Source organism: Polistes dominula, unplaced genomic scaffold, assembly GCF_049000335.1.
Source record: "Polistes dominula isolate Pdom_NZ unplaced genomic scaffold, Pdom_raw_medaka contig_77, whole genome shotgun sequence".
Lineage (NCBI taxonomy): Eukaryota > Metazoa > Arthropoda > Insecta > Hymenoptera > Vespidae > Polistes > Polistes dominula.
Genome location: NW_028301152.1, coordinates 3,538,214 through 3,563,305, shown reverse-complemented (window position 1 = coordinate 3,563,305; position 25,092 = coordinate 3,538,214). Strand labels below are relative to the sequence as shown.

The 25,092-nt window shown below is 30.1% G+C and overlaps 5 protein-coding genes across 25 annotated transcripts in view; 2 read left to right on the top strand and 3 right to left on the bottom strand.

Moving 5' to 3' along the window:
• The window catches only part of LOC107064074 (receptor-type guanylate cyclase Gyc76C), an 80,511-nt gene extending 69,350 nt beyond the window's left edge, over positions 1–11,161 (top strand). For all 15 annotated transcript variants that reach the window (XM_015316349.2, XM_089178294.1, XM_015316347.2 and 12 more), the window contains 16 exons: positions 3,327–3,633; positions 3,937–4,083; positions 4,245–4,438; positions 4,540–4,699; positions 4,856–5,010; positions 5,212–5,499; positions 6,290–6,550; positions 6,623–6,694; positions 6,782–6,950; positions 7,022–7,171; positions 7,291–7,630; positions 8,390–8,513; positions 8,589–8,687; positions 8,761–8,905; positions 9,012–9,268; positions 9,370–11,161. In XM_015316349.2, coding sequence (XP_015171835.2) covers positions 3,327–3,633; positions 3,937–4,083; positions 4,245–4,438; positions 4,540–4,699; positions 4,856–5,010; positions 5,212–5,499; positions 6,290–6,550; positions 6,623–6,694; positions 6,782–6,950; positions 7,022–7,171; positions 7,291–7,630; positions 8,390–8,513; positions 8,589–8,687; positions 8,761–8,905; positions 9,012–9,268; positions 9,370–10,287 — 3,786 coding nt within the window. In that variant the 3' untranslated portion in view covers positions 10,288–11,161. The remainder of the gene's footprint in view (positions 1–3,326; positions 3,634–3,936; positions 4,084–4,244; positions 4,439–4,539; positions 4,700–4,855; positions 5,011–5,211; positions 5,500–6,289; positions 6,551–6,622; positions 6,695–6,781; positions 6,951–7,021; positions 7,172–7,290; positions 7,631–8,389; positions 8,514–8,588; positions 8,688–8,760; positions 8,906–9,011; positions 9,269–9,369) is intronic.
• A 178-nt stretch (positions 11,162–11,339) lies between these two features.
• ND-B14 (NADH dehydrogenase (ubiquinone) B14 subunit) lies at positions 11,340–12,653 on the bottom strand. Its single transcript, XM_015316344.2, has 4 exons — positions 12,513–12,653; positions 12,268–12,431; positions 11,831–11,946; positions 11,340–11,623 (listed from the first exon to the last, which is right to left on the bottom strand). The coding sequence occupies exons 2-4, from the start codon at positions 12,392–12,394 to the stop codon at positions 11,495–11,497; spliced, it is 372 nt and encodes a 123-aa protein (XP_015171830.1). The 5' UTR covers positions 12,395–12,431; positions 12,513–12,653; the 3' UTR covers positions 11,340–11,494.
• An 842-nt stretch (positions 12,654–13,495) lies between these two features.
• LOC107064072 (protein-L-isoaspartate(D-aspartate) O-methyltransferase) lies at positions 13,496–15,772 on the bottom strand. 2 transcript variants are annotated; one of them, XM_015316343.2, is made up of 6 exons: positions 15,701–15,772; positions 15,322–15,388; positions 15,122–15,261; positions 14,352–14,577; positions 13,910–13,995; positions 13,496–13,843 (listed from the first exon to the last, which is right to left on the bottom strand). In XM_015316343.2, exons 2-6 carry the CDS (start codon positions 15,374–15,376, stop codon positions 13,661–13,663), a joined length of 690 nt encoding a protein of 229 aa, XP_015171829.1. In that variant the 5' UTR covers positions 15,377–15,388; positions 15,701–15,772; the 3' UTR covers positions 13,496–13,660. The 2 variants fall into 2 exon arrangements, with proteins under 2 accessions (XP_015171829.1, XP_015171828.1); XM_015316342.2 differs by having other exon boundaries at positions 15,322–15,400; positions 15,701–15,763.
• Positions 15,769–21,354, top strand: LOC107064071 (facilitated trehalose transporter Tret1). Of its 5 annotated transcripts, none has more exons than XM_089178298.1 (5): positions 15,769–15,858; positions 16,448–18,258; positions 18,982–19,549; positions 19,695–19,896; positions 20,351–21,354. In XM_089178298.1, exons 2-5 carry the CDS (start codon positions 18,192–18,194, stop codon positions 20,960–20,962), a joined length of 1,449 nt encoding a protein of 482 aa, XP_089034424.1. In that variant the 5' UTR covers positions 15,769–15,858; positions 16,448–18,191; the 3' UTR covers positions 20,963–21,354. The 5 variants fall into 5 exon arrangements, with proteins under 5 accessions (XP_089034424.1, XP_089034427.1, XP_089034426.1 ...); XM_089178301.1 differs by having other exon boundaries at positions 15,796–15,858; positions 18,199–18,258; XM_089178300.1 differs by lacking the exon at positions 15,769–15,858 and adding an exon at positions 15,938–16,078 and having other exon boundaries at positions 18,199–18,258.
• A 147-nt stretch (positions 21,355–21,501) lies between these two features.
• The window catches only part of LOC107064069 (uncharacterized), a 42,358-nt gene continuing 38,767 nt past the window's right edge, over positions 21,502–25,092 (bottom strand). For both annotated transcript variants that reach the window (XM_015316338.2, XM_089178302.1), the window contains exons 2-7: positions 23,812–24,019; positions 23,571–23,672; positions 23,401–23,478; positions 22,923–23,160; positions 22,368–22,761; positions 21,502–22,086 (exon numbers count right to left, since the gene is read on the bottom strand). In XM_015316338.2, the coding sequence (XP_015171824.1) occupies positions 21,867–22,086; positions 22,368–22,761; positions 22,923–23,160; positions 23,401–23,478; positions 23,571–23,672; positions 23,812–24,019 (1,240 nt within the window). In that variant the 3' untranslated portion in view covers positions 21,502–21,866. The remainder of the gene's footprint in view (positions 22,087–22,367; positions 22,762–22,922; positions 23,161–23,400; positions 23,479–23,570; positions 23,673–23,811; positions 24,020–25,092) is intronic.

Here is a 25,092-nt window from a genome sequence, read left to right as displayed (position 1 = left end):
ATTGTAGTATCGCATTCACCAAGCTGGTATTCGATTCCACCGAGTTCACAATTCACGTTTCATCGGTGTTTAACATTGCTAAATCAGTTCTACTTAACGATGACATTCATTCATTAAACTTATTCACGTTAATGCTGCATTACAATGTTTCACAAATTCTCTCAATACATCAATATACGATTACGTATAATATTAGATTACGAATAATTTATTTATAAAATATAATATACATTTATAAATGATATATTATTGATTAATAATTAGCAAAATTAATTTCATATTATAATGAATATTATATGAATATATACATATATACATATTGCGTGAATTATTATAATATAATAATAAATAAATTAAATATAATATGCACACATATATATATATATATATACAGTAATCCCCCCCTATAACACGGTACTCTTATAACGCGTAACCAATATACCGTGTTATAGGGGGTATTACTGTATATGCATGCATCATAGTTACATAATACGATACAATTTGATTCATATCAATGCACGTGTATTTGCTTAAAATATAACTATAATAAATAATAATCCATTTAATGAAGGATTTCGAAGATCAAAAGGTTTTAACATCGATGGATCGTTGAATCAATCACGTGACGTAGTTAGAATCGATCTCTTCGCCTTCGCAAACGAGCAGTGAGATTCCTCGATTGTTTTTCGAACGATTGTGGAGATGCGTTGCACAACTTAAAGACGAAGACGACTTGAACGTGAGAGAGTATAGATAAAGGGAGTGCTCAAATGGAAGAGAGAGACAGAGAGAGAAGAGAGAAACCCGTCCGTTGTGTGTAGCACGTTGGAGATCTCGACTCTCGAGCTCCCTCAAGGTGGTCTCGTCTAAATATAGCCGAGTGGAGCTCAGAATAACACCACGTCGAGCCGGCAATGACCAAAGCCCACCTCACCTCGTCGACGAACAAGGATAAACCTACCAAGCGGGTCACTTTCATATACTTTGGACCGATCTCCAAAATCACACAACAAACAAACGCGATACAAGTTATGAAAACGATCGATCACAATCAATCTTTCACATCATTCGTGATAACAAAAATATTCTACTTTTTCCCATTGATTTTTTATTTTTCATGAAATAATAATTCTTCGATGATTGAACAATCAAATCAAATTGTATGATAACAAGTAAGATCTAAGATTAAATTAACTAATTAATATAATTTAATAATATTATTAATTTATCTGTATATATAATTAGTTTTTGAATGTACCTAATAAAAAATAATATATATTAGGAAAAATGGTTTTAAATCGTCATTCTTATACGAATGATTAACGAAAAAAATAATTATTGATTATCAAATAAATCAAACAAACCCGTATTTACGCAATCCCTATATGATATATAACGGAATATAAAATATCTTTATATATGTGATGATATTTCTTGCACCAAAAAGAGCAGCGTCAAAATCAATTGGAAACTGAGCGCGTTGTTTTATGCACCGATTACAATGAATTTCACCGTCATGGCGATATGCGTCGCGTCGTGTCATGTCAATTTATTTCTCGCATAGCGTTAGATCCGAGAGCACCGGCTGCAATTCTACGCGTTCCTACTTTTAACATATAATCATTCACTTTATCGTTTTACAGAACAAGATTGTTACAATTCGCGAGATTTTCTCGATCCTCGATCTGAAAGTTTACTGTCATCGTGATGAATAGAGGAAACGAAAGTTCCTCATAACACTAGAAAAGTGATGATAGATCAATAAGAATGAAATATTTATCAAACCAGAGATGTTATTACATAAAAAGTAATCAAATTCTAAGCAAATATATGCATATTAATATATAATATGTATTATGTTTACCAATCTATTCCTATACGTTTTATTTATTTATTTTATTTACAAATAATTATATTCAAAGAGAGAAATTTTATACCAATAATTATAAATTAATTAAATTAAAGGAAATTTAAAAAAAAAAAACAAAATAAATCAATAAATTTTATGATTTATTTTATATTAAAATTATTAATATAATAAAATAAATTTTATATAATATTTATGTGATATCCATATACAATATATCAATTTGAAATTTAATGAAATTGCGATAAAGCACAAAATTGTTGGAAATATGTATAATAGATAAGGGATGGAAAAAATACAAATAAGAAATAAGATGTTTCTTATATACACATTTTATATATATAATATGTGTGTAGATTATTGAAGAAGAACTGACCCTCAGTTGTCACGTTTAATTTATATGTTAATGAGCGGCATGTCACATTTCAGGCGGTACGAAGAGCAACTCGCGGCACAGCCGCCACTGCCACCCGTTCGTTCGCTCTCCCGTTCATTCCACTCTCCTCTTACCCTCCATCTTTGCAAGCCGCGAGTTTATATTTAACTCGCGCCACACACCATGGTACCAGGCGCAGCCCACTTTGCTCCACTCCGCTCTCTTCTATCTCTTTCTCTCCCACGAGTGCATTCGACTTGCTTCTGGCCGCTCCTCTCTCTCTCTCTCTCTCTCTCTCTTTCTCACTTACTCTTTCTCTTTTTCTATCTTCCCGTCTTCTCTGTCTGCTGCTGCTGTTACTGCTGCTGCATTTTGTTTTTCTTCCTCTTTCTTTTTGTCTATCCTTCTTCCTTTTTCTTCATTTGTCTTTCTCTATGATTGCACTGCACTCCACTTTGCACTTTATACACTTTAAGCGATACGACCAAAATTTTCTACAACATTTTCCCTAATTTTCAATGTTTCTTATCTTTCCTCTATCTTTTAATCAAACTCATTGAATTATTACTCTCGACAATTGTATATGCTTATTCCCCTGAACTGGTTATTATTTATATTAACTTACTTATGCGAACAAGTTCGAGAGCGACACCGATCATCGGTGTTTATGATTCTATCAATTTAAAATGATATTCCTTTTTCCTTCATTTTTTTTCTTCTTTTTTTTTTAATTTCTTTTTATTTCTAGCAGATTAATTAAAGTCGACTTTAATTAATAAATTTTATTCCGAGATCCTCTCGCGCCGATATCATAAATTTTCACTTTTTTCGTTTTTCTATATTTTTCTTTTTAAACATTTTTTTGAACATTTGTTTTTTATTTACGATAAATTTTTCTATATTTCTTACCTACTGTTAAATTTCTGTGCTTATATATAAAATAATTAAATGCGATGGAATACCGGAATAATGGAATTGATTCATATATATATATATATATATTTAAAAAAAAGTAAAAATTATTCACGTCATTCATAAATTTGATTTAAGATAAGATCTACAAATTGATTTATTGCGTTACAGAAATGTTCGGACTACAAAGCTTCGAAAGTGAACACCTTTGCAAGAACGGAGCCTCCGGATACACAAGTTACGAAGTCGGTGATAGCTCTTCTACTCCATTATGGTTGGAACAAATTCACGATTATAACGGAAATGGCCTGGTCGACGGTAGCTCGTTCACTTGAGGAACAGGCGACGAAGCACAATCTGACGGTGAATCACTATAGGACCGTTGAGGATCGTCATACTTGTTGCGAAGATAGGTTACCGTGTTGTCAAGTCAGCATATGGTTTCAACTTATAGAGGAGACCAAAAATATGACGAGAAGTCAGTTTACATTTTAATTATTTTATCTTCACATTTTAACAATCTTGTAATTTGTTCTTATCTCATATTCTTTTCAGGAATGTTTCTTAAAAACAAATACATATACACAATAGACAATTGTTAAGATGATTTTAAAATTCTTTAATCATTTAGTTTATAAATTTTGTTCTCTCTTTTATGTTTTTTTTTTTTTGATGTTTCATAAAAATTCAAAAGTTCCATGTTCTATAACTCGATCACTTACGAAAGAATTGAGGCATCAATGAAATCATTCAATGAAAATTTTCATTTTGATTGTTTCAGTATACATTTTTCTTGGTACCGCAATGTCTTTAATAGATATGATGAATTCGATGCTGAATCAAAGATTACTGGACAACGGAGAATACATGGTCATACATGTGGATATGATGACATATTCACAACGAGAAGCACAAAAGTACTTATGGAGTTAGTATGCCTGTTATTCAAGCGACATTCTTCGAAATTAAACCTTTAAGTGATAAATTATGTTTCGGACAAAAAATAAAATCGTTAAATCGCGTAGAAATATGTTAGTAACGAATTAAACTATTATCGTAATTAATCTGTTTTGATTTAAATCTTTTCAGAACCAGAGCATTTAGACAGAATGGAAAATTGTCTCGAACCAAAGGACTTTTTAAAGAAGGCAAGATCGCTCATGGTTGTTGCTTCCACACCACCTACTCAAAATTATGAAGAATTTACGAAAAAAGTCCGAGATTACAGTGAAAAGGAACCGTTCAACTTTGTTATTCCAGAACTTCTGAAAAAATATGAAAAGGTATTTTTATATAATAGGAATATAACGATCATTAGGATAAGGAAGTAACAGCGAGGAGATTCCTTTATCTAAAAAAGATTTGGATTTTTTTTCTTTTATAGTATGTCCCCATTCATGCGGCGTATCTTTACGATTCGGTGAAGTTGTATGCTAGAGCATTGGATCAACTTATACGAGATCAACCGGAACACACTCTACAGGAAATCGCTAGTAACGGAACGCAAATAATAGAGACGATCATCAAAAATCACACTTATCAAAGTAAGTACGTATGATTTACTAATCGAGACTCGAATACTATTTTCTTCTTTTTTTCTTCTCATTCAATTGGATCTACACAATTTTCTTTATTTTTTGAAGTTTTCTTTGTTTTTGCAATATATATATATATATACTTATAATTGTCATTATCCGTAGGTGTCAGCGGAGCGACTATAAAATTGGACAAATTCGGAGATTCGGAGGGAAATTTTTCGGTGCTAGCTCTGAAGAAGGATCCTTTCCGTTTCAACAATTTTTCCTGCGATTATCAAATGAAACCTGTAGGACAGTTTCAGCAGGGTGAAACTCTAGTGAGTGAGTTGTTTAACAGCACTCGTGCGAATCATTCTTTTACATATAGGAATAATGAAGAAAACTAAAATATTGAAATATTGATACAATAGAATTATTTTAACAAGTCATTTCCTTTCTCTCCCTTTTCCTTATCCCCTCTCTTTTTCTGTTGCTTTCTTTCTATATTTAATGAGTATTAAAGTATATTTCTCACACAGTTATACAGACCATCAGAGTCTATGGATTGGCCAGGTAAAAATAAACCAGAAGCCGAGCCTGGTTGTGGTTTTCTTAACGAACACTGTCCCAAAGATGATACTCACATGCGTAGTATCGTTGTTGCCGGTGTCCTCGGTGTTATATTATTTTGCTCCGCTGTGATTACAATAAGCATCTATCGAAGGTGGAAAATCGAACAAGAGATCGAAGGATTGCTCTGGAAAATTAATCCAGAAGAAATACGTGGCTATCCTCGTCTCGACAATATGATGTCGTCTCCTAGTAAGGTCAGTGATCTTGAATTTATTTTATCATTTTATTTCTTTCAAAAGTTTTAATAATTATTATTAGCATGTATTGTCCTTTCTTGAAGCACACGCGTACGTACCGTCTTCTGTACTGCGTAGTACTTTCTTTTTTTTTTTTTTTTTTTTTTTAGAGATATCTTAATCTCTCAGGTGCATAAAATACTTTATGTTAAAATCACGATAGGCTTCGCTATGAAAAGGCCGTAAAATAAGAAAAGAATACGTCATTCCTATTTTAAGCTTTCCAACAAAGCATGTTATCTTCCGAAGTTTATCCAAGCTAGCAATAACAAGAGATAATTTCCAAAACGATAGTTACAAGAGCTAGTCGCTTAAACAAAATCAGATAACTATTATGTGGTACCTATCTTTTAGATATCTCTTTTAATCATGCATATATTATCTCGTGTGAAAAGCTATCGTACATTTTATATAAATATTTCAACGGACAATATGAAAGTATTCCTTTCTTTTTTGGACACTGTTTTTTAAGGAAAATTTCTACATTTCCTTTCTCATATCCCCTCCCAATATTTTATACTCGATCTATAATAGTCGTTTATACATATTTTATTTTAGTATAATTAAAAAAATACCTATATTATTAATACTTATACTAGATTAGACTTTTGCGGAAATAATATTTTTACGTAGAAGAATTTATTCTTACGAAATAATTCCTCCATATTATCTGATTCTTGGATCAGAAAATGCGACACGGTATCTCTCCTATTTTATTTAATGATATTTATGTTTTTTACTCACACAGTTAAGTTTAGCTAGTGGAATGTCTTACGAATCGAGATGTGGTGGTCAAGTATTCGCGCAAACTGGCCATTATCATGGTGTAGTGGTGCGAATAAAGGAATTGAAATTTTCGAAGAAGAAGGATACATCGCGTGATGTCATGAAGGAGATGCGTATTCTTCGTGATATCAGACACGATAATCTGAACTCATTTATCGGTGCGTGTGTAGAACCGATGAGGATCTTGCTAATTACCGATTATTGTGCCAAAGGAAGTCTTTATGTAAGTTTATCTAATATACTGCTTATTTAACATTATTAATTATTTAATCGTCATTATTTTAAACTTTTATAGGACATCATTGAAAACGAAGATATAAAATTAGATGATATGTTTATTGCGTCGTTAGTTCACGATCTCATTAAGGTAAGTGATCACTTTGATGGTCAGCATTCTGTTAGTTATGTGCTACGCTATCGTAGAGTGATTTTAGAAATGATTTCTGTCGTACAGGGTATGCTTTATATTCACGAAACATCAGTGTTATTCTGTCACGGTAATCTAAAATCTTCTAATTGCGTGGTTACTTCACGTTGGGTACTCCAAGTTTCTGATTTTGGTTTACATGATATGCGTCATTGTGCTGAGTCTGACAGCATTGGAGAACATCAGTATTTTCGAAGTAAGTTTAATAAAAAAAAAATGACAAACTTTATTCAACAGAAAAGATTATTTAACGTTTAATTATTTCAGACCTATTTTGGAAAGCCCCTGAGTTGTTGAGGGATCCTAATGCACCGATCAGAGGCACTCAGGAAGGAGATATTTACTCTTTTGCTATTATATTATTTGAAATAATTGGACGAAAAGGACCATATGGAGGTGTTAATTTGGAACCCAAAGGTAACTATCACGATATTATAAAGAGATTTGAAACTGTAGTGATAGTCTGTTGTTAATCGGCATTTGCCAAAAGGTATAGCTGCAGAAAAAATAAATATGAAACGTTAACAAATTGACAGAAATCATAGAGCGAGTGAAAAGGTTCCCAGAAGATGGTGAACCACCGTTTAGACCTAACATAGAGATACTGTCCGAGTCTGAGGCAGATTGTGCTGAATATATCGTTAGTACTATAACCGACTGTTGGGCGGAAAGTCCAGAACTTAGGCCAAACTTCAAAACAATAAGGACAAGATTAAAGAAAATGAAAGATGGTCGTCATCGTAATATAATGGACCAAATGATGGATATGATGGAGAAATATGCGAACAATCTCGAAGATCTAGTCCATGAACGTACGCGTTTACTTTATGAGGAAAAACAAAAAACTGAAGACCTGCTACATAGAATGTTACCTGAGTGAGTTTAATTCACGCGATCTTTGTTAATAAAAAATATATTTATATAATACTAAACAGTTCAATAACTAACAAATATATTTATATAATATTATACGATCCAATAACTACTACTAATGTTTCTATTATTTTTAGTTATATGAAAAAATACTCGCGAAAGACTATTTCGAGGGGCATTGTAATTGGATGTTAAAAAGAATTGTTTTTAAAAGATTTATTGATATTTTCTAAAACAAAACCCTATCATATGTTTTGCGTAAATTAGTTTTGAATAAAAGAAAATGAGAAACAAAGTAGAAAAATATTAAATTCTCATAGCACTTTAAAACAATGTCTAATAATTCACACAAATGAAGCTATGTCCATTTTTTTTTTGTATGTAAATTAAAAAACAATAAAAAACGGAAAAGATAAATAATACAAGGTGAATTGCATATTTACGATTTCATTTTTATCCCAAGCGCAATAATCCACGTGTATGCATTTGCCCTTGCGATAAAAATATAATCGCGAATAATTTATCGTAATGTATTTCGAGAAATACCGACAAGCTTGAAATCTTAAAAAAATAATCTCAAGAACAAATTCTTTTCACCATTAAATGAAATAATGTAACTTTATTTCGAGTATTTTTCTATATAATAAAAAATAATGAAGATATTAGGAACAATAATAATTATTGGATCACTTGATATATAATTATTTTTATCATTATCAATGGACAACATTTCTCATACACTTTTTGTTTAATTTTGTACAGACCAGTTGCCAATTGTTTAACAAATGGTATAGGAGTAGAACCTGAAGCATTCGATTTGGTAACGATATATTTCAGCGATATTGTTGGTTTCACAGCGATGTCAGCAGAAAGTACACCCTTCCAAGTATATATAAGATAATTGAATTCTTTGTAATGTAACTTTATGACATTATTAGCAAACTTTATATCATTTTTTTAGGTTGTAAACTTTCTCAACGACTTGTATACTATATTCGACCGCATAATCAAAGGATATGATGTGTACAAAGTTGAAACTATAGGAGATGCCTACATGGTTGTGAGTAAAATATACTAAGATATTAAATTTATTAATAAATATTTTACTTTCATAATTGATTATTTTTAATTAGGTGTCAGGACTACCAATAAAAAATGGAAACAGGCATGCCGGAGAAATAGCATCTATGTCTTTGGAATTACTTAATGCGGTCAAGCATCACACAATAGCTCACCGTCCTCAGGAAACTCTTAAACTTCGTATTGGAATTCACACAGGTAAAACAAAATACATAACGAATAATAAGAATCTTACATTGAAACTAATATAAATTAAATAATATAAAACCTATTTTTTTTTTTTTACAAACAAATGTATACACAGGCCCTGTAGTCGCAGGAGTAGTAGGATTAACAATGCCTAGATATTGTTTATTTGGTGACACTGTGAATACTGCATCAAGAATGGAATCAAACGGTGAACCATTACGTATTCATATTAGTAGTCAATGCAAGGATGCTTTGGATAAAATAGGTGGTTATATTATCGAAGAACGTGGTTTAGTAAATATGAAAGGAAAAGGCGAAGTGAAAACTTATTGGCTTACAGGAGCTACAGAAAAAGCTATTCAGAAAAGAGAGGTATATAAAGAATTCATTTATAATTATTATCTTATATTGTTCACTTAAATATTTATAATAATATATTCGTAACTTTGTATTAGAAAGTTTGTTATTTATAGGTGGACGTTGGTGATCTTCCACCACTTTTCTGCAGACCAAGAAGAAGTCCAAAATTTAATCCTGATTCACGTCAGGCATCATTATTAGCTGTTTTAGGTGCTGGCAGTCGAAGGCAATCTAGCGTGCCACGTCCAACTGCTGATGATTCGTCCTCACAATGTGGTGGTGGATCGAGTCCAATACCAAAATCTCTCCTTAGTCGAAAATTGGAACGATCTCCACTTTGTTTATCAGATAGCATATCCAAAAGTACATTGGAAAATAGTCCTCTTCAAGAAGAAATTGAAAATCGAGCTGTTAACATCAAGCTTGCTCTCGACGATTTTTTCACAGATGCTAAACCAAAACTGCTTGAGAATGAAAGAGTTTTATCGATAATTGCATCTTCCTCAACAACTAGCGACTATCCATCTCAAACAGTTATCAGAGAATCTCGTTCGTTAGATCCTTTTCCATTCGACACTGATACAAGAAGATTCGAACAGGAGAATTTTTGTTGGAAAGAACTGAGAAAGAGTTTTCGATCGTTGGAAAATTGTGACAAGTGTCCACGGACCAGCTTAAAAACCGATCTTGCTGGTAAAGTGTTGAATAATAATTACCCGAATGGCAATATGATAATTATACCTCACGTTAATATAACGTCAAACGATGTAGAGACTCCTCTACTTATGGGTGACGAGAGTGGTTGTATAGGAGAAATAGTGCAGGGGAAACGTTGGCGCTCTTTGGATGAAGTGACACCTGATCCTAGTGATAAAAATGTTCCCGATAAAAAGTCTTCAGCACGAAATTCAATAAAAAGCTGGCTGGTTAGTCTGTTTAATAGTAATGGAATACCCAACAGCGATGTTTCTTTAAGAAGGGGTGTTATTGCTGGATATGATATACAGTCAGAGCATGAGAGTATAGTTTGAATGAATTGTTTTTATTATCCTTACTACGCTTCTCCTTTTTAAAAGGAAACAAGTTTATGATGACGTAATAGAAGAATCTTGTATATCGAGAACGAAAGTGTATAATGTATATTTATGTTTATGAGTCATAAGCATGATTAATTGTTGCCATGTTTTTTTAGATTATGTACGTGAAATTTATATATATATATATATACATATATATGTATGCATGTATGTATATACATATATGTGCGTGTGAAAGTTACCGAAAGTGTATATTTTTATTACCTAGATATTTTATAATTCGTACTAAACTGTGCGTCAGCGTCGATGCCGAAAGTGACTTATGTAGCGCAGGACTGTTGCCTTGCCTGTTAAAATTTTTAATCTGAGTACGCAATAGGGACAAGAAACTATTTTATAAATATCGTTCTAACCAAAGTATAAAGAAGCGCAAGATCGTTCCGATCTCTTATGAGTTAGTGTATTAAAACTTCTCGCATAGAAGAAAACAGGCTAACGCAGCTGGAGTATACGTACGTCTTCCACATACATCGTTCAATTTGCTCCATGCTCATGTTTAAAGTATGTACATATGGTGTTTGTACATAAATTACCTGCTGCATATATATATATATATATATATATATATATATATATATATATATATATATATATGTATATGTATATGTATATATGTATATGATATGTATATCTATGTACACACTCGTGTATATCTATGTATATCTATAATTTTAAACTTGTTCACTAAAGGAAGCAAATTATCTGTATGGCTGTGAAAAGTGAACTAGATTGTACCTAAGGTGCTTAGTAATATATGATGTTGTTAAATGTACATAACTGAACAATAATATATCGATACAAAAACAAAGTGTAAATTAAATAGAATTTCTACCCTATATAAAAATGTAAACTTACATACATAGGGAAAATGTGTCATAATAGAAAATATATTTCCTTATATAAAAATAGATTTAAAAAACTTGAAACTTTTAAAATAATGCACGCTCTTATGTTTTTTTTTTTTTTTTATAAATAACAGCAACATATTCTTTATTTATTTCGTTATTTTACTTTTTTAAGAGATACATCGATATCGAATCTAATAAATTTGGTATGTATTTACATAATTTATATAGAATTTTAAATCTAACAGTTACAATCATAAATTAAATTTTACTACCGTCACAAATGTTCTACTGTATTATTCGTGACCAGCATAGAATTTACCCAAGAAATCTTTTGGTTTTGGATTATATGTGTCTTTAAAGTGATTTAAAAGATTTCCTGTAGGTTTCCATAGAGTTACTATCTCCTGCAATTCCATTTGACCCTAATAAAATAATGTATTTTATCTTGTTAATTAAAATAGTTGCAAATGTTTAAAATTATTAAATCATTTATTTATTTCAATAATAAATTTCTCTTATTAGATATTGCATACTTAAATATTAATAATGAAATAAAAACTTAAATACTTAAATATTAACAATTAAATGAAATAATATCAATAAAAAAAAGTATAATAAACTATTATTACCTTGATTATAAGTAAGTCAATTACTCTTACATCTGTCACATACTTATTCCGTAGAAATTCTGAGCGTACTTTTTCTAAACATTGCTTCTGTGTATATGGTATGTCATATTCATGAACTGTAATATAAATAAAAATATACAGGATAAATATTTGTTATAAGTGCTTAAAAAAGCATTTTCTGTACATATATATATATTTGTTATTGTATGCTTACATAAGAGATTATTTGAATAACTAATATTATTTTTAAAAATCTTATACTGTTTAAAGAAAAAGCTATTTACATTGATTTCAATATAATCAAAATGAATACATAATTTTATTTCGAATTATGTTAATCATTCTCTTATAGTTAAATAGGAATTTTTAGGTTAAGTAACAAAGTTGTAACTTAAGTAAACATATGAATTAGTAATGAGAAATATTTTTCCACATACGCATAATAGGTATTTGTCTACACCAGGCTTTATAAAGTGCTAAAACTCTTCTACGTGCTTCAACATGATTAGAAGACAAAAGAGGTCGAACACTACGAGTAACTTGTCCAACCGTGAGCGAAGCCATCTTGGACACTATGCAGTATTCGAAGTATTATTTACTACTGTAATTTCAAAACCATATAGTTACTAAAATGATGCTCATCAAACATCAAATGAACTTTTTATTAAATAATTTTACTTACACTAATTTATCACGCTTTTTTAAATGTTTTATAGAAGTAAACAATGTATTCGTAATAAGAAACGTAAAAGTAAACTTTAAAAAATGATTAAGTTTACTTAGTTTATATATATATATTAAAAAAACATCATTTCATGTAAATTATGCATTAAGCAACATACATTAAAAATCAATTGTTTATTATTCTGATAACATGGGGACATAGAACATTTAAACATTAATTTTACATTAAGTATATACTTCATATAGTTCATGGTATAATCGATCTGCGCACGCGCATCGATTGATATACTTTCGTTTTTGTTACAGTGCACTTGGGGTTATTATAGTCTTTTAAGGCGCTCTATTCGTTTTACAAAAGAACCATGTCAACCGAATATTATAGATTTATTTACATATATTTAATAATTTATGACGTAACAATAGTATACTTTTTGTTTCTTTATAATTCTATATATTTAATTATCTAAAAAATGATTCCTTATAGGATGAGTTCAGAGTAATTAATATTATGATGTGATTTATATTTTTGTATAATTATATTATACAACTCAGATATTGTTGAATAATTTAAGTATATTGCATAGAGATTTAATTTAAAAAATTTTATTAACACTAAACGTACCAATACTCCTTACGTATATCTATTTCTACCACAGCAGATCAAAAGGCCGTTCTTCAAAAAATCATATATTTTATGATGCATGTATAGCAAAAAATGTATTATTTATGCAATAAGAATTCTTGGCTCACTAAATACCATTATAATTTATAAGAAATGCTGCTAAAAATATTATAATCAGTCATTTGACCGATCATGGTAAATTTAGTATTAAGCAGTATTTGAAATAATTAAAGTAACCAGCACTATTTAAAATAATTTTCTAAACAATATTTTAAATCAGAAATATTTTATTTATTTTATTGTATGTATATATATTTGAGAAATTAATATCATAAGGAACAAGAGTATAACACTGAAGGTGTAAGTAAAATATATTTTATTAATAATATGCCATCAGTCAAAAAGGGGCAACTGCTTCTATAATTTGCTTATGCGTAAAACAAAGTAGCACAGTGGTTCCAATATCAACGATTACTGGTAAGCATTTTGCTATCTTAAACTTATAGCAAAACTTACTAAGTACTTCAGTTACGTAATTGTGTATTAGGATCAGTTAGAGGAACATATGAAACTTGCATTAATTTTTGTTTTGTGTAAGATCCATCCGCTTTCTTATCCACTTGTAGTAAATCTTGAAATCTTTGGAAACCTTCAATGGCAACTACAGGACAGATAAGCCGACCTCCAGGAGCTAGCTGATCTATCAACTATATATACACAAAATTGTTATAATCAAATATGTCAAATCTAGAGATATTTGTCAGTTTTCATACTTTTTGTGGAAGGATTTCAGCTGCAGCTCCTACATGTATAGCATCGTAAGGCCCATCAGCGGTATGTCCCAATCTGCCATCTCCCACTAGTCGCATTCACAATGATCTGTCGTTAGTCTCCAGTCTATCTTTTATGATTACAGCAAAGACACACAGTTGATGGACAGAGATCCGTTTGATTCTTCGTGGTAATACCTACTCCACGTGGATAGATTACGAGGTTTTCACATTTTAACTAGATTTTTTTTTTTATAACTATTAACTAGACCTTTGACTTTCTAAAGATATGCATGTAATGATGGTAATACAAAATTCAAACGAATACAAAAGGGATGTCATTTAGTTTCCGTTATTCAAAATAATAATCATCATCAAAGAATGTCCTTTTCTTTTCCACGTAGTAGAATAAACGAAATATATTAGAATACTTTAATAATCTTACCAACAAATTTAAGACGGCCATCTTGGAGAAAATGTGGACAATCCTCCCGTACATTTCTTGTAGCAACTTCTATTAGATCAGGAATATGCTCGATGCCGATGACTCGTCCACGAGGACCAACCATAAAAGCCATACAAGCTGATAAATAACCGGAACCTGAACCAACATCCAATGCCTTAGCACCATCAAACAGTTGATCGGAGAGCATCGACAATGCATAGGCATGCTAAAACAATACAATCAAATCAAAACGTTCATTTATAAATGAAGTATTTTGTATAAAATATATATAGTCGTGCTTGTGGAAAATCTCAAATAGTGATATCTATTTAACAAGCAATAAAGAATGATAATAGAGTTCAATTGATACCCTTTTGATGAAATGTTACTAGATTCCTCTCATTTTTATTGTTAACTTTATGAACTTTAGATTATTTATAATTAATATCAAATGAATCTAGAAATAATAGATTCAGCAAAACAATTTCAATTATCATATTTATTAAAATTTGATAAAACTTTACGTACTTGGTCCTGTCAATTGTCTTTCTCTTAAAATGTAAATAATAAGTATGAAGACAATTATAAGTATCAATATATTAACATTGCTTTAACTTCTTATTACCATAGAATACTTAGGATGGGCTTTTAACAACTTTATACACATTAATATCATCTTGATTAAGTATATAACATCAACACAATATGATTTCAGTAATATCGTAATCTATGACTCATTAAATTGACAAAAGAAAAAACAATTTACTTACCATATGTGGAGCACTGATTGTAACGTTGTAACCAATTTTTCTAGGTCGATCAAGATAAGGATCTGCTTCATGACAATATTTTGCTCTATCTACTGCGAGCATAGCAGCTTCTGCTCTGATTGTTGTTAGAATACCAGATTCTACAAACGTAATTGAATTTAATATAAACTTCTTACTAATCATTAAACACATTACATTACCTTTTAACTTTAACACCATATCTCGATTTGTCACACCATTGCAGTGCCATGCCATGCTCCACAAATGCTGCAATGTTCACTATAAATACATATGTATGTAATATTAATTTTTTGTTAACAAAGAAAGATTAATATGTTAAAAATAGTTTAAATATCGTTAAAATAATCATAAAATACACTATAGTAATATTATTCGAATGTTTTTGTTGAACAAAGAAATCGTAACCTAACATTTTTCGTACAAAATAGATTTCTTCAATTTGGCACAAATTTCTCTAACAAATAGAATGTGCTAATTTAAACAAAATAGGAATAACTAAAGTTTTCGATAAAATTTGATTAAAAATCGAAAATGTATTCTTGATAATTATCAACGTACCTTCTATCACGAATTGCAACTGTTTCTTGACAGTTGGCGACCTTTAGGGTGTGTTGTATGTCATGAATGGAAACTAGTAGAATGGGAGGGGGATGAGAAGATCAGCTGATTAGAATTGCTTGGTATCGATTTGGGCCGGGCACGATGCGAACATACAGGTTTTGACGTTTTTACACGTTTTTCTACTTTGCTCTTCCTCGGCAAATAATTTTCAGATCAATTTCATAGTTATTCGCGAAAGTGTGCCCGGAAATTGAGTCAGGAGATTTGACAAGGCCACACTTAAGTTTTCTTTCGCGGGAGTTTATTTATCAAAAATTTGTAATACAGTGGAACACAACAAATGATTATTTGTGATAATTTTGGAATATTTCTATGGTATCATAATATATGAAAATTCTTTTTGATCTGATATTTTATTCGTCGAATAAGTATCTTTCTTAATTTCCCTTTTGTTATTTAATAATTTTTATTTATTGAGTAGATGGTGTGTGTCATTAAAAATTGTTAAATATATCTTGTAAATCGTTTTAATCGATATAAACAATTTAAGAAATTTGAAAATTCCCGCGTAATCCATAGAAATGATAAATTTGATGAAAAATTATCAATGCGAATCGTGCGAGTAATTGAAAATTTTATCGAAACATTCACATTCTCTTATACATATTTCCATTCGTTAAAATTACCTGTTTTCGAGTCGTAAATAATCTTTGTAGAGTAACTCGTAAATTAAACTTTTTCTAGGATACCATGGAACATTTCAACGATAAATCATCGACAAACTTCATTGTTGGATATTCAAATGAATTGATTTAAAACAAGCGCCGTGAAATCCTTCGTGTTTGTATTTTATGAGTGCGGTACTATCGAAGATATTTGAAAATGTTTAAAAATGAAGACGAAAAAGTAAAAACAAAAAACAAAAAATAAAGAGAGAAAATAAAGAATGAAAAATGAAACATAATTTAAAATATGATTTAACAAAAATATCTTGCAAGATATTTGTCAAACACTAAATACGTTTTATCTAAAAGATAACGAATATTTGCCATCATGTCATTTTAAGTATGCTTTGCAATTAGAATATTTTTATTTTGAATTTTATATTACTGATACAAGTTTTTATAAATATATCAAAGTAACGAGTTAACGGATAGTATAAATACAAATGCGTCCTTTCCTTAATTTTCATTATCAGATGATAATCGTATCATCAATGAAGTAAAGATTAATTTGGTCATTAACGTAGATATTTATGCCAAATTATTTCATGAAATGTCTTATAATATTTGCATCATAAATTATTAAAAATATAATATACACAGAAATGATAATTACATTTGAATAATATGATACAATTAAAATTGTAATTAAATCATCATTTAAAACTGCACAATATTTTCTTGATATATATTTTTATTTAATTATATCTTATTTATTTTAAAAATAACAAGAATAAGTTAGATAAAAATAATAAAAGTTCATCCGTTTTATTAAAGAATAATTATTCGAATCTTGTATTAAATATCAAGAAACTTTCGTCCTTTCTCAAGATTCCTGTTATCGTAGCACAACTTTCTTTATTTTTAATTCATTAGCCAGAGAAGCTTCCCAAGAAAAATGTCCGTTTATTAATCATTTTCAATTTTTATGTTGGCCTTACTTTATTTATAAAATTCATTGAACTTAACTTTTAAGATGCTTCCAAGTTGAAATTTTCAATTATTTATTGTTTTCTGTAAGTAATAAAAAAGAGATATAAAAAACAATTAATACTTTAGATGAAATATACTTTTAATTTTTATAATAAATTTATTGGAATAATACATATCTATATGTTTTGTATTCAATTTTAATGCTTTTAAATTAACTTTATCCAAATTCATATTAATGGAAAATTTTTAAATGTTACAACATAAGAGAATTTTTGAGATATCCAAGAAACATCGTAATTTTATATAAATAAGAAATAAGAATGAAAGAGTAAATATCGTTCATCTTAATAATTTCGATTGAGAGAATGTAAATAACAAATTTCAATGTGGACGATAGAACCGATAAGAAGAAGATGCGCGGAAGACACGTTTACGTATATTTAAAAGCGAGGGGAGATGATAAAAAGTCGCGCGCGTTTAGTTGCGAGGGGTTGTCGATATCGGTATAAACTGACGTACAGGTCGTCTCAACAAGCGCGCTAAGCAAACTGCTCGGTTAGGAAACATAGAGAAGAATTCATTGAATAATTCATTAATTTATATAATCAAATAATTATTTACTTTTAGTATTTTAATATAATAAACAATAAATTAATAAATTCGCTATCATTTGAATTGATTTGATTGATTTTTATCTCTTGAATCAATTGCTCTTATATATTTTGATAATTAAAAAAAAATAGATTTTCTTTTTAATCAAACTATTTTAAATCGGCTATATCGTATATTTAAAATCATCCAGTTTTTCTCTGTATATATACATATTCAACACAATGAAAGAGATCAAGGAACAAACGGGTGAACCAGGAAAGTTTCGACAATTTATAGCAGCTATGGTGGGTGAGTGTCGTTCGAGAAACTTTAAATTTTTATTTTATTTTATTTAACTTTAGGAATCAAAGTAAGAAAAAAGTATATGATATATATATATATATATATATATATTTAAGACAAGGGTAACGAACTTTATATGATCGACTATTTTTTCTTAAAATGTGCCGCGATTTACCTACTAAAATTTTGATATTAAACACATTCCAATATTTGTCTAATGTATTAATAAATAAAAGTGAGGGAAGGGGTCATAAACCAATATGATATTTGATTTATAATATTTATTATATTTTCTTATCTTATCATTAATGGGGAGACTTCATCTGTTTAATTCCAATCATATATTCATAATTTGGTGTGTATCTTTGTTAACTTTAAATATAAAATAGCTAATTAACATAAGTATATAGATCTAAAATAAGAATAAATATTTTCGCTACATTTGGTTATAATTTTCGATTATATTATTCTCGATTGACTTATTTTTAAAAATTTTCCACAAATTCTTTAACTTGTAAAATTGGATTAGTTTGTAGAATTATTAATGTCGGCTATGATCGACCAAAAATTTTTTGCGATCGTCTTGTTGACGATTCTTGATTTATAAATGAAATATAAAAATAAAAGAAACATAAGGTTAAAGATAAAGTAAACTTAAGAAAAAGTTTGAAGAAAATTCGATATTGATGTAAGTGGAAAGAAAAAGTCTGTGTAATTTTGTTTCTATAGTGAATCTATCAGCCATGGCGTATGGGACAATGGTTGGTTGGCAATCCCCAAGTGCACCTCAATTACAAAGTGAAAATTCGCCGATTGGAACAATAGCTATGACAGATGAAGAAGTTTCTTGGCTGAGTGCAATTATGTGTTTAGGGGGAACTATAACAACTCCGATGATGGGTCCGTTATCAGAGAAACTTGGACGCAAGTTTACCGGTTATCTGATTGCTGTACCTTTCGTGATTAGTTCTTTTCTAACAATTTTTGCAACCAGTTCAATGCATCTCTTTATCGCACGTTTTTTCGCTGGTGTTGGAGGGGCAGGTGCACTTTTTGTAATACCACTTTACGTCTCCGAAATATCTTGCGACTTAATACGCGGTATGCTGGGTAGTCTGCTAGTTTTGATGCTGAACACTGGAATTCTGATAGCTTACATATTAGGCGCTTTTATGCCTTTCAAGATCTTTAATATTTGCATCGCCATGCTATCTTTGATTTACCTTGGAGGTTTTATTTTCCTACCAGAGACACCTGTTTATTTGGTTCGTCACAATCGACTTCGAGAGGCTGCTAGGTGAGTATTTGTTAGATACCTAGGGGTATTTAATCAATCTAGATACCTCTTTTTTAGAGTTTATCCTATCGATAGAAGAAAGAAAGAGGGTGATTATAAATATTCAGGTTTCGGTCGAAACGTAGGTATGAATATTCTATCGCAGGTCTTTGATGTGGCTGAGGGCGGGACACCAATTGACGGTGGAGAGAGAGTTACTACGTTTGCAGATTGCTACGAAGGAAGCCGCAACATCAACTAAATCCATTGGTTTCTCAGATCTCTTCAGGGATAGAGGAACGATCAAGGGATTGGTGATCGCACTAGGCCTTTTTGCTGGTCAACAACTATGTGGTATATTTGCTATGGTAAGTGTATTTACAGATTGTTAATAAAAAATTGTTAATGAGCGAGCTTTGATAACTATTATCTAGAGAGGAATTAATGTAGAAATGTGATTTGTTTAACTTTTGTTAAATTTGTTTTAATGTGTGTTGTCATCCCGATAGGAAGCATAAATCTTTTGCAAGTGTCCTTATATTTAACAAATAAATGTCGCGTTTTAAACATTGACTCGTCATTCGTTATCTGATACAAAGTACTGATGACGTTTGAAAACAATGAAATCGTTCTTTCCTAAATGACTCATCTAATGTATGTTTAAGTTAATTTATAAGTAAATACAATTATAAATAAGAATTATTTTTCTTTTTATAAATCTATATATATATATATATAAAACTGTTTATTTAAAATTTGACTTATATATAAATTAATTATCAAAAAATAATTTAACAAAATATGAATCTTTTATTTTTACAGATAAGTTATACGGAAACGATCTTTCGTATATCAGGAAGCTCATTATCACCGAATACAGCTGCAATCACCGTAGGTGCCATACAAGTTGTAGGATCCTATCTATCCACTTCACTAATGGAACGAACTGGTAGAAGACCTCTTCTATTAATATCCGCTCTAGGGATGTGCATTTGCCATTATGTTCTTGGTACTTTTTGTTACCTTCAAGAATTAAATTATGATATTTCTGCATTTGGTTGGATACCGGTAGTAGCTTTATCAATATATATGATCGTTTATTGTTTGGGCTTGGGTCCTGGACCATACGTGATTTCCTCTGAGATATTCAGTCGGGACATCTCCAGTCTGGCAGTTACAGTAGCTCTCTTTTTTGTTTGGATCGTGGCATTTATGGTAGTGAAATTTTTCGCGAATCTAGTTGTAATATTTGGCATGTACGGATGTTTCTTTATTTTGGGTACTTCTTGTATTAGCACTTTCTTGTTCATTTTTATTTTGGTACCAGAAACGAAGGGACGATCACGAGAAGATATTTTGAATGAATTAAATGGGGGTGATGCTTGGGATTCGACAACTGCTAAAGTTAAGATCTCATCGAATATACTTGCATGATGATCTTTAGAGATCGCTATAATTGGAAAAAATGGACGTTTTGAGAGATAGATTTTCACGAATCCTTGGATAAGTGAAAATGAAAGATTGTTGAAATAGTGTAAATTGAGGCTGTGCAATGAGTGCTACGTTAGTTATTATATATGGAATGTATTAATCGGCTGACCGATATTTATGAATTATTTTTTCGATCTCTGTATACAAAAAATATTTTATTCTTGACAGAATATCATAGATACTTATGTGTGTGTGAATATGATAGATATTATAGATACTATAAGTTATATATACAATATATAATATATAATTACCAGTCGTATTTTATATTGTTAATATGTGTATAGAGTATGTAGGATATGACAGATGTGATTAAAGGATGTTGAAAAAAAATATTCATATGGTAAAGAAAAATTCTTGCTATATTTGAAACAATATTATATTGCCGCTCAATAATATTTGTACTGAAACGTTTGAATACGGTGTTGCAGTGATTATTTTAATGTTTTTCATAATGTGGTTAAAAAAATCTACAATGGCAGTAATTATAAATACATATTTTATATTTGCATCGTTTTATTTTGTTTTTTTTTTATCTCTAACTTTTTTTTATTCGTTAATTAAATGCCTAAGAAGAGCTTAGTATACACAAGTATATATTATACATATGCAAATTATTACATAAGCCTTAAGTCTAAATATTATGTTAAACATAATAAGTAATATAGTTTTTGGAAGTATTCATACTAATGGGAATTATTTTACGAAAAAAAATGTCTAATTTTCTATTTTTATTACAATGTGATATTATTATAGGTTCTTTCCAAGTTTTCATTAGAGAATACGTCCAAAGAGCATTCTCGTTATCTATCAATTGAAATACATTTGAAACATTCATATAGCTGCATCAATCGTCGTCCAATCTCTTTCGTACGTTTTTATTTCCTATCTTTCGTTTTTTGAAGGTGCTTGGCAATGAATCCTCTTCATCGCTATCTTTCGTCAATATAGATGTAACAGTTTTTTCTTTGAAGGTTCTTTGTGGCAGAACTGGTTCAGATTTTTCGAAGATAGGCAAATTTTTTTGCTTTTGCTGCGGTAATTGAAGATCTATAGGCTTCCTTTCTCTGTAAAAATAAATATATTATATATATATATATATATATATATTTGTACATGGTGTCATGAGAAACTGTGACCACTTGAAATAATTTCATTATTTTTCGTTTTATATACTAAACATCCTAAGAGCAAATTTACTTTATTACAAGGGTCGCATCAAATGGTGGAAATAATTTGTTTTTCTTTTTACAGGTCAAAGGTAATGTATATATAGAAAGAGAAAAACAGATAAGTAAACAAGCAAATATTTTTACAAAAAGTTTCCATTTTATAAACAAATATTTACATTACTCTGACGGTCTCCCAGGATCCATAAGGCTGTTGAAATTCTGGAATACTATAATCCCTTCTGTAAGGTTTCTCTTCTACCTTTACTGACTCTTGATTAACAACGACTTCTTCTCCTTCTTCCTCTTTAATTTGTACTTCTTGCTTTATTTCTTCTGGTTCTATTTCTTGTTGATTTGTTTCTTGTTGCTTTATTTCTCGTTGCTTTCTCAATTCCTTCATTCTCTCTCGTTCTGCATTAGCCCTTTGTTCTTCGATAAGATTAGCTTTTTTGATTTCATCTTCTTTTTCTAACTGCTGTAGAAATTCTTCCTGAAGAGCTTGCTCCTTCACTTCCTCTTCTTGTTCGGCCAATGTCATGTAACCCTCTTCTGGAGGTTCCCAGACTGATTCTAGTGAAATGTAAAAGATGAAAATATTTTGTAATTATGTTCTCTTTTTTTCTTTTCTATTTCAATACAAAAGCAATTGAATGAGAAAGTAGTAAATTGTAGTCTTTACTTATAAACTCATATACTCACACCCACATCTACATGTACATATATATACGTACCATTAGTCTCTATGTGCCAGTAGTACGTGTATCCTTCGGGACTGAGAGCCTCGTACCAAAGTTTTCTGACGGCTTTTCTTCTTCCATCGTCCTCTTGGGCCTTTTTTCTTTTTCCTTTTCCTTTACAAGCTTTATTCTTCCCTTGAGTTTTATTCTCGAAGCTAGCACTCTGTTGGTTCTTCGCATGCGACAACCTTGTCAAAGCCATTGGATCGCAAGGATCAATTTCTTGGGAGAACTGTATACGATTTTAACGATAAGATAAATAAAATAAGACTTTAACAAAATACAAAATAAGATTTATATGGGCAAATCTTTCAAGATTCTTTTTCTCTTTCATAGCTTTTTTAAATGCCTTCGATCAATATACTTCGTAATTTTCATATACTATAGTTCGTATAGAAAATCGATTTTAATCCACCATCATTGAAATAAATTAATATCACGGTAAAATAATACATTTTATTTATATACTCACTTGTCGATAATTATTCTGCTTGTATCTCGGCATTGTTTCCGGTGCAGCCGCTGGCATCACATTTGCATTTTGTGGCATCTACGTACAAACAAAGTTTTATAAAATTGATTTTTCTATGAGGACTTAAAAAAAGGAAATAAAAAAGGGGAAAAAAAGAAAATGTTACATACCTTCTGACTTTCTGTACGGTTTAGTTTTTCTTTTATTATTCTGTCAGCCGTCATATCTCTTGTATTATTTTCAACATCTTTGAGATAAGCAGCCATACCAGCCTACGAGAAAAGAATTAATTACACACAATTATTAATATATATATATAGAGCTAAACTAAGAATTTTTTAATTAATTAATTCGTTGTTTTGTTAAATTCTGTTTGTTATATTTATACAAAAGGTAATAATAATTACGTACATTTTCCATCTTCTTTAGATCGTCCTCGAATTTTTTATTCTGTTTTGCCTGCTTTGCGCTGTTTTTGTGTATCTCTTTGAGTCTTTTGCAGACATTTTCTTTATGTTTCTTTCCGCCCTCATGGAAGTCGATACTCGGTTTATTATCAGCGATCCAACATTTACAAAAGTCACAAAATTTTCGTCCCTGGGATTTCCAATAATCAGCCCTGCAATTGACACATTATTAAAAATCATTTTCCTCCAAATATTTCGAAATATTTCGAGACTTGTCTTTCATATCTCTCAAGATATACCAGTTTGATTTAAATTTTAGACTATTTGACTATAATACGAGTATACACAGATATTCTTCGTAGTTTGGTATAACATCATTGCCGATAAAATTTTACAAAGGCTTTTACGTTTTTGACCCATTACAATTTCCTTTCTTGTATTATTGCGTTCCATTTACGTGCATATGCTCCGTTGTCTCTCGTAGCACGTTATGATCGACCTCGTTTTTAATTTTATTTATCTCCCTAACGCGTAACAGCATTGTTAAATTTTCTACTTTTTTCTTCCCTTACGGAAGTACTTTTTACGGCATCTTTGCAAAACAGAAAAGAGAGATAAAGAAAAAAAATGTCTGATAAAATTTAAACTACACATCTCAATAATATTTAAAATGGAAAGAAATTGGATATGTTTGTACTTATATGTGTGTTGGTAATTAAAACAGTGGACTATGTTAAAATATTGAAAAAAAAAATTATTTTTATGATTTACTTTGGATTTAAATTATTTATATTAAGTCTAATGGAAAGTTCAGTCTGTTTTTGAATTACATCAATACAAGTTTTCGAATATGATCTGAAATAGTTGTATTGAGTTGAATTTTTTTAGAGTGTGGCTTGTTATTAATCTCGAAACTGTTCAGACTTTTCGAATCATCTCCTATATTTTCTATCAAAAACTGTATCTCCATCCAAAACATTCCCAAAATTTCTACTTTGTTGGAATTCATATAAAATGCAATGCCATAAATGAATTTTATCAATAAATACGTTTATACGAACGAACTTCAATATTCCAAAGATGTTTCAGTACATTTAGAAGAGCACATATGTAGAGATAAAATGATAAAAAGAGACACTTATGTATGTTTCAATCCAATACATTCGTAGGTGTTGAAACTTGAGATGAAATTATCGAACAGGAATTTTCGGTAGAACAAATATTATAAAATAAATCATAAAACTTTTGATTTTAATCCACTTTCGTGATTATCAACAGATCTATC

What these genes read in the sequence shown, in the direction of transcription:
- LOC107064072 (XM_015316343.2), bottom strand. Translation starts at nt 15,376, where the DNA reads ATGGCATGGCACTGCAATGGTGTGACAAATCGAGATATGGTGTTAAAG. An exon ending in TATGGTGTTAAAGTTAAAAG is followed by an intron (nt 15,262 to 15,321) that starts GTAATGTAATGT and finishes TTACGTTTGTAG; the next exon opens with AATCTGGTATTCTAACAACA. An exon ending in CTGAAATCCTTCCACAAAAA is followed by an intron (nt 13,844 to 13,909) that starts GTATGAAAACTG and finishes GTGTATATATAG; the next exon opens with TTGATAGATCAGCTAGCTCC.
- LOC107064071 (XM_015316341.2), top strand. Translation starts at nt 16,044, where the DNA reads ATGATTATTTGTGATAATTTTGGAATATTTCTATG. An exon ending in AATTTTGGAATATTTCTATG is followed by an intron (nt 16,079 to 18,160) that starts GTATCATAATAT and finishes AAAATCATCCAG; the next exon opens with TTTTTCTCTGTATATATACA. An exon ending in TATGTGGTATATTTGCTATG is followed by an intron (nt 19,897 to 20,350) that starts GTAAGTGTATTT and finishes TTATTTTTACAG; the next exon opens with ATAAGTTATACGGAAACGAT.
- ND-B14 (XM_015316344.2), bottom strand. Translation starts at nt 12,394, where the DNA reads ATGGCTTCGCTCACGGTTGGACAAGTTACTCGTAGTGTTCGACCTCTT. An exon ending in TAGACAAATACCTATTATGC is followed by an intron (nt 11,947 to 12,267) that starts GTATGTGGAAAA and finishes TTTATATTACAG; the next exon opens with TTCATGAATATGACATACCA. An exon ending in TTGACTTACTTATAATCAAG is followed by an intron (nt 11,624 to 11,830) that starts GTAATAATAGTT and finishes TTATTTTATTAG; the next exon opens with GGTCAAATGGAATTGCAGGA.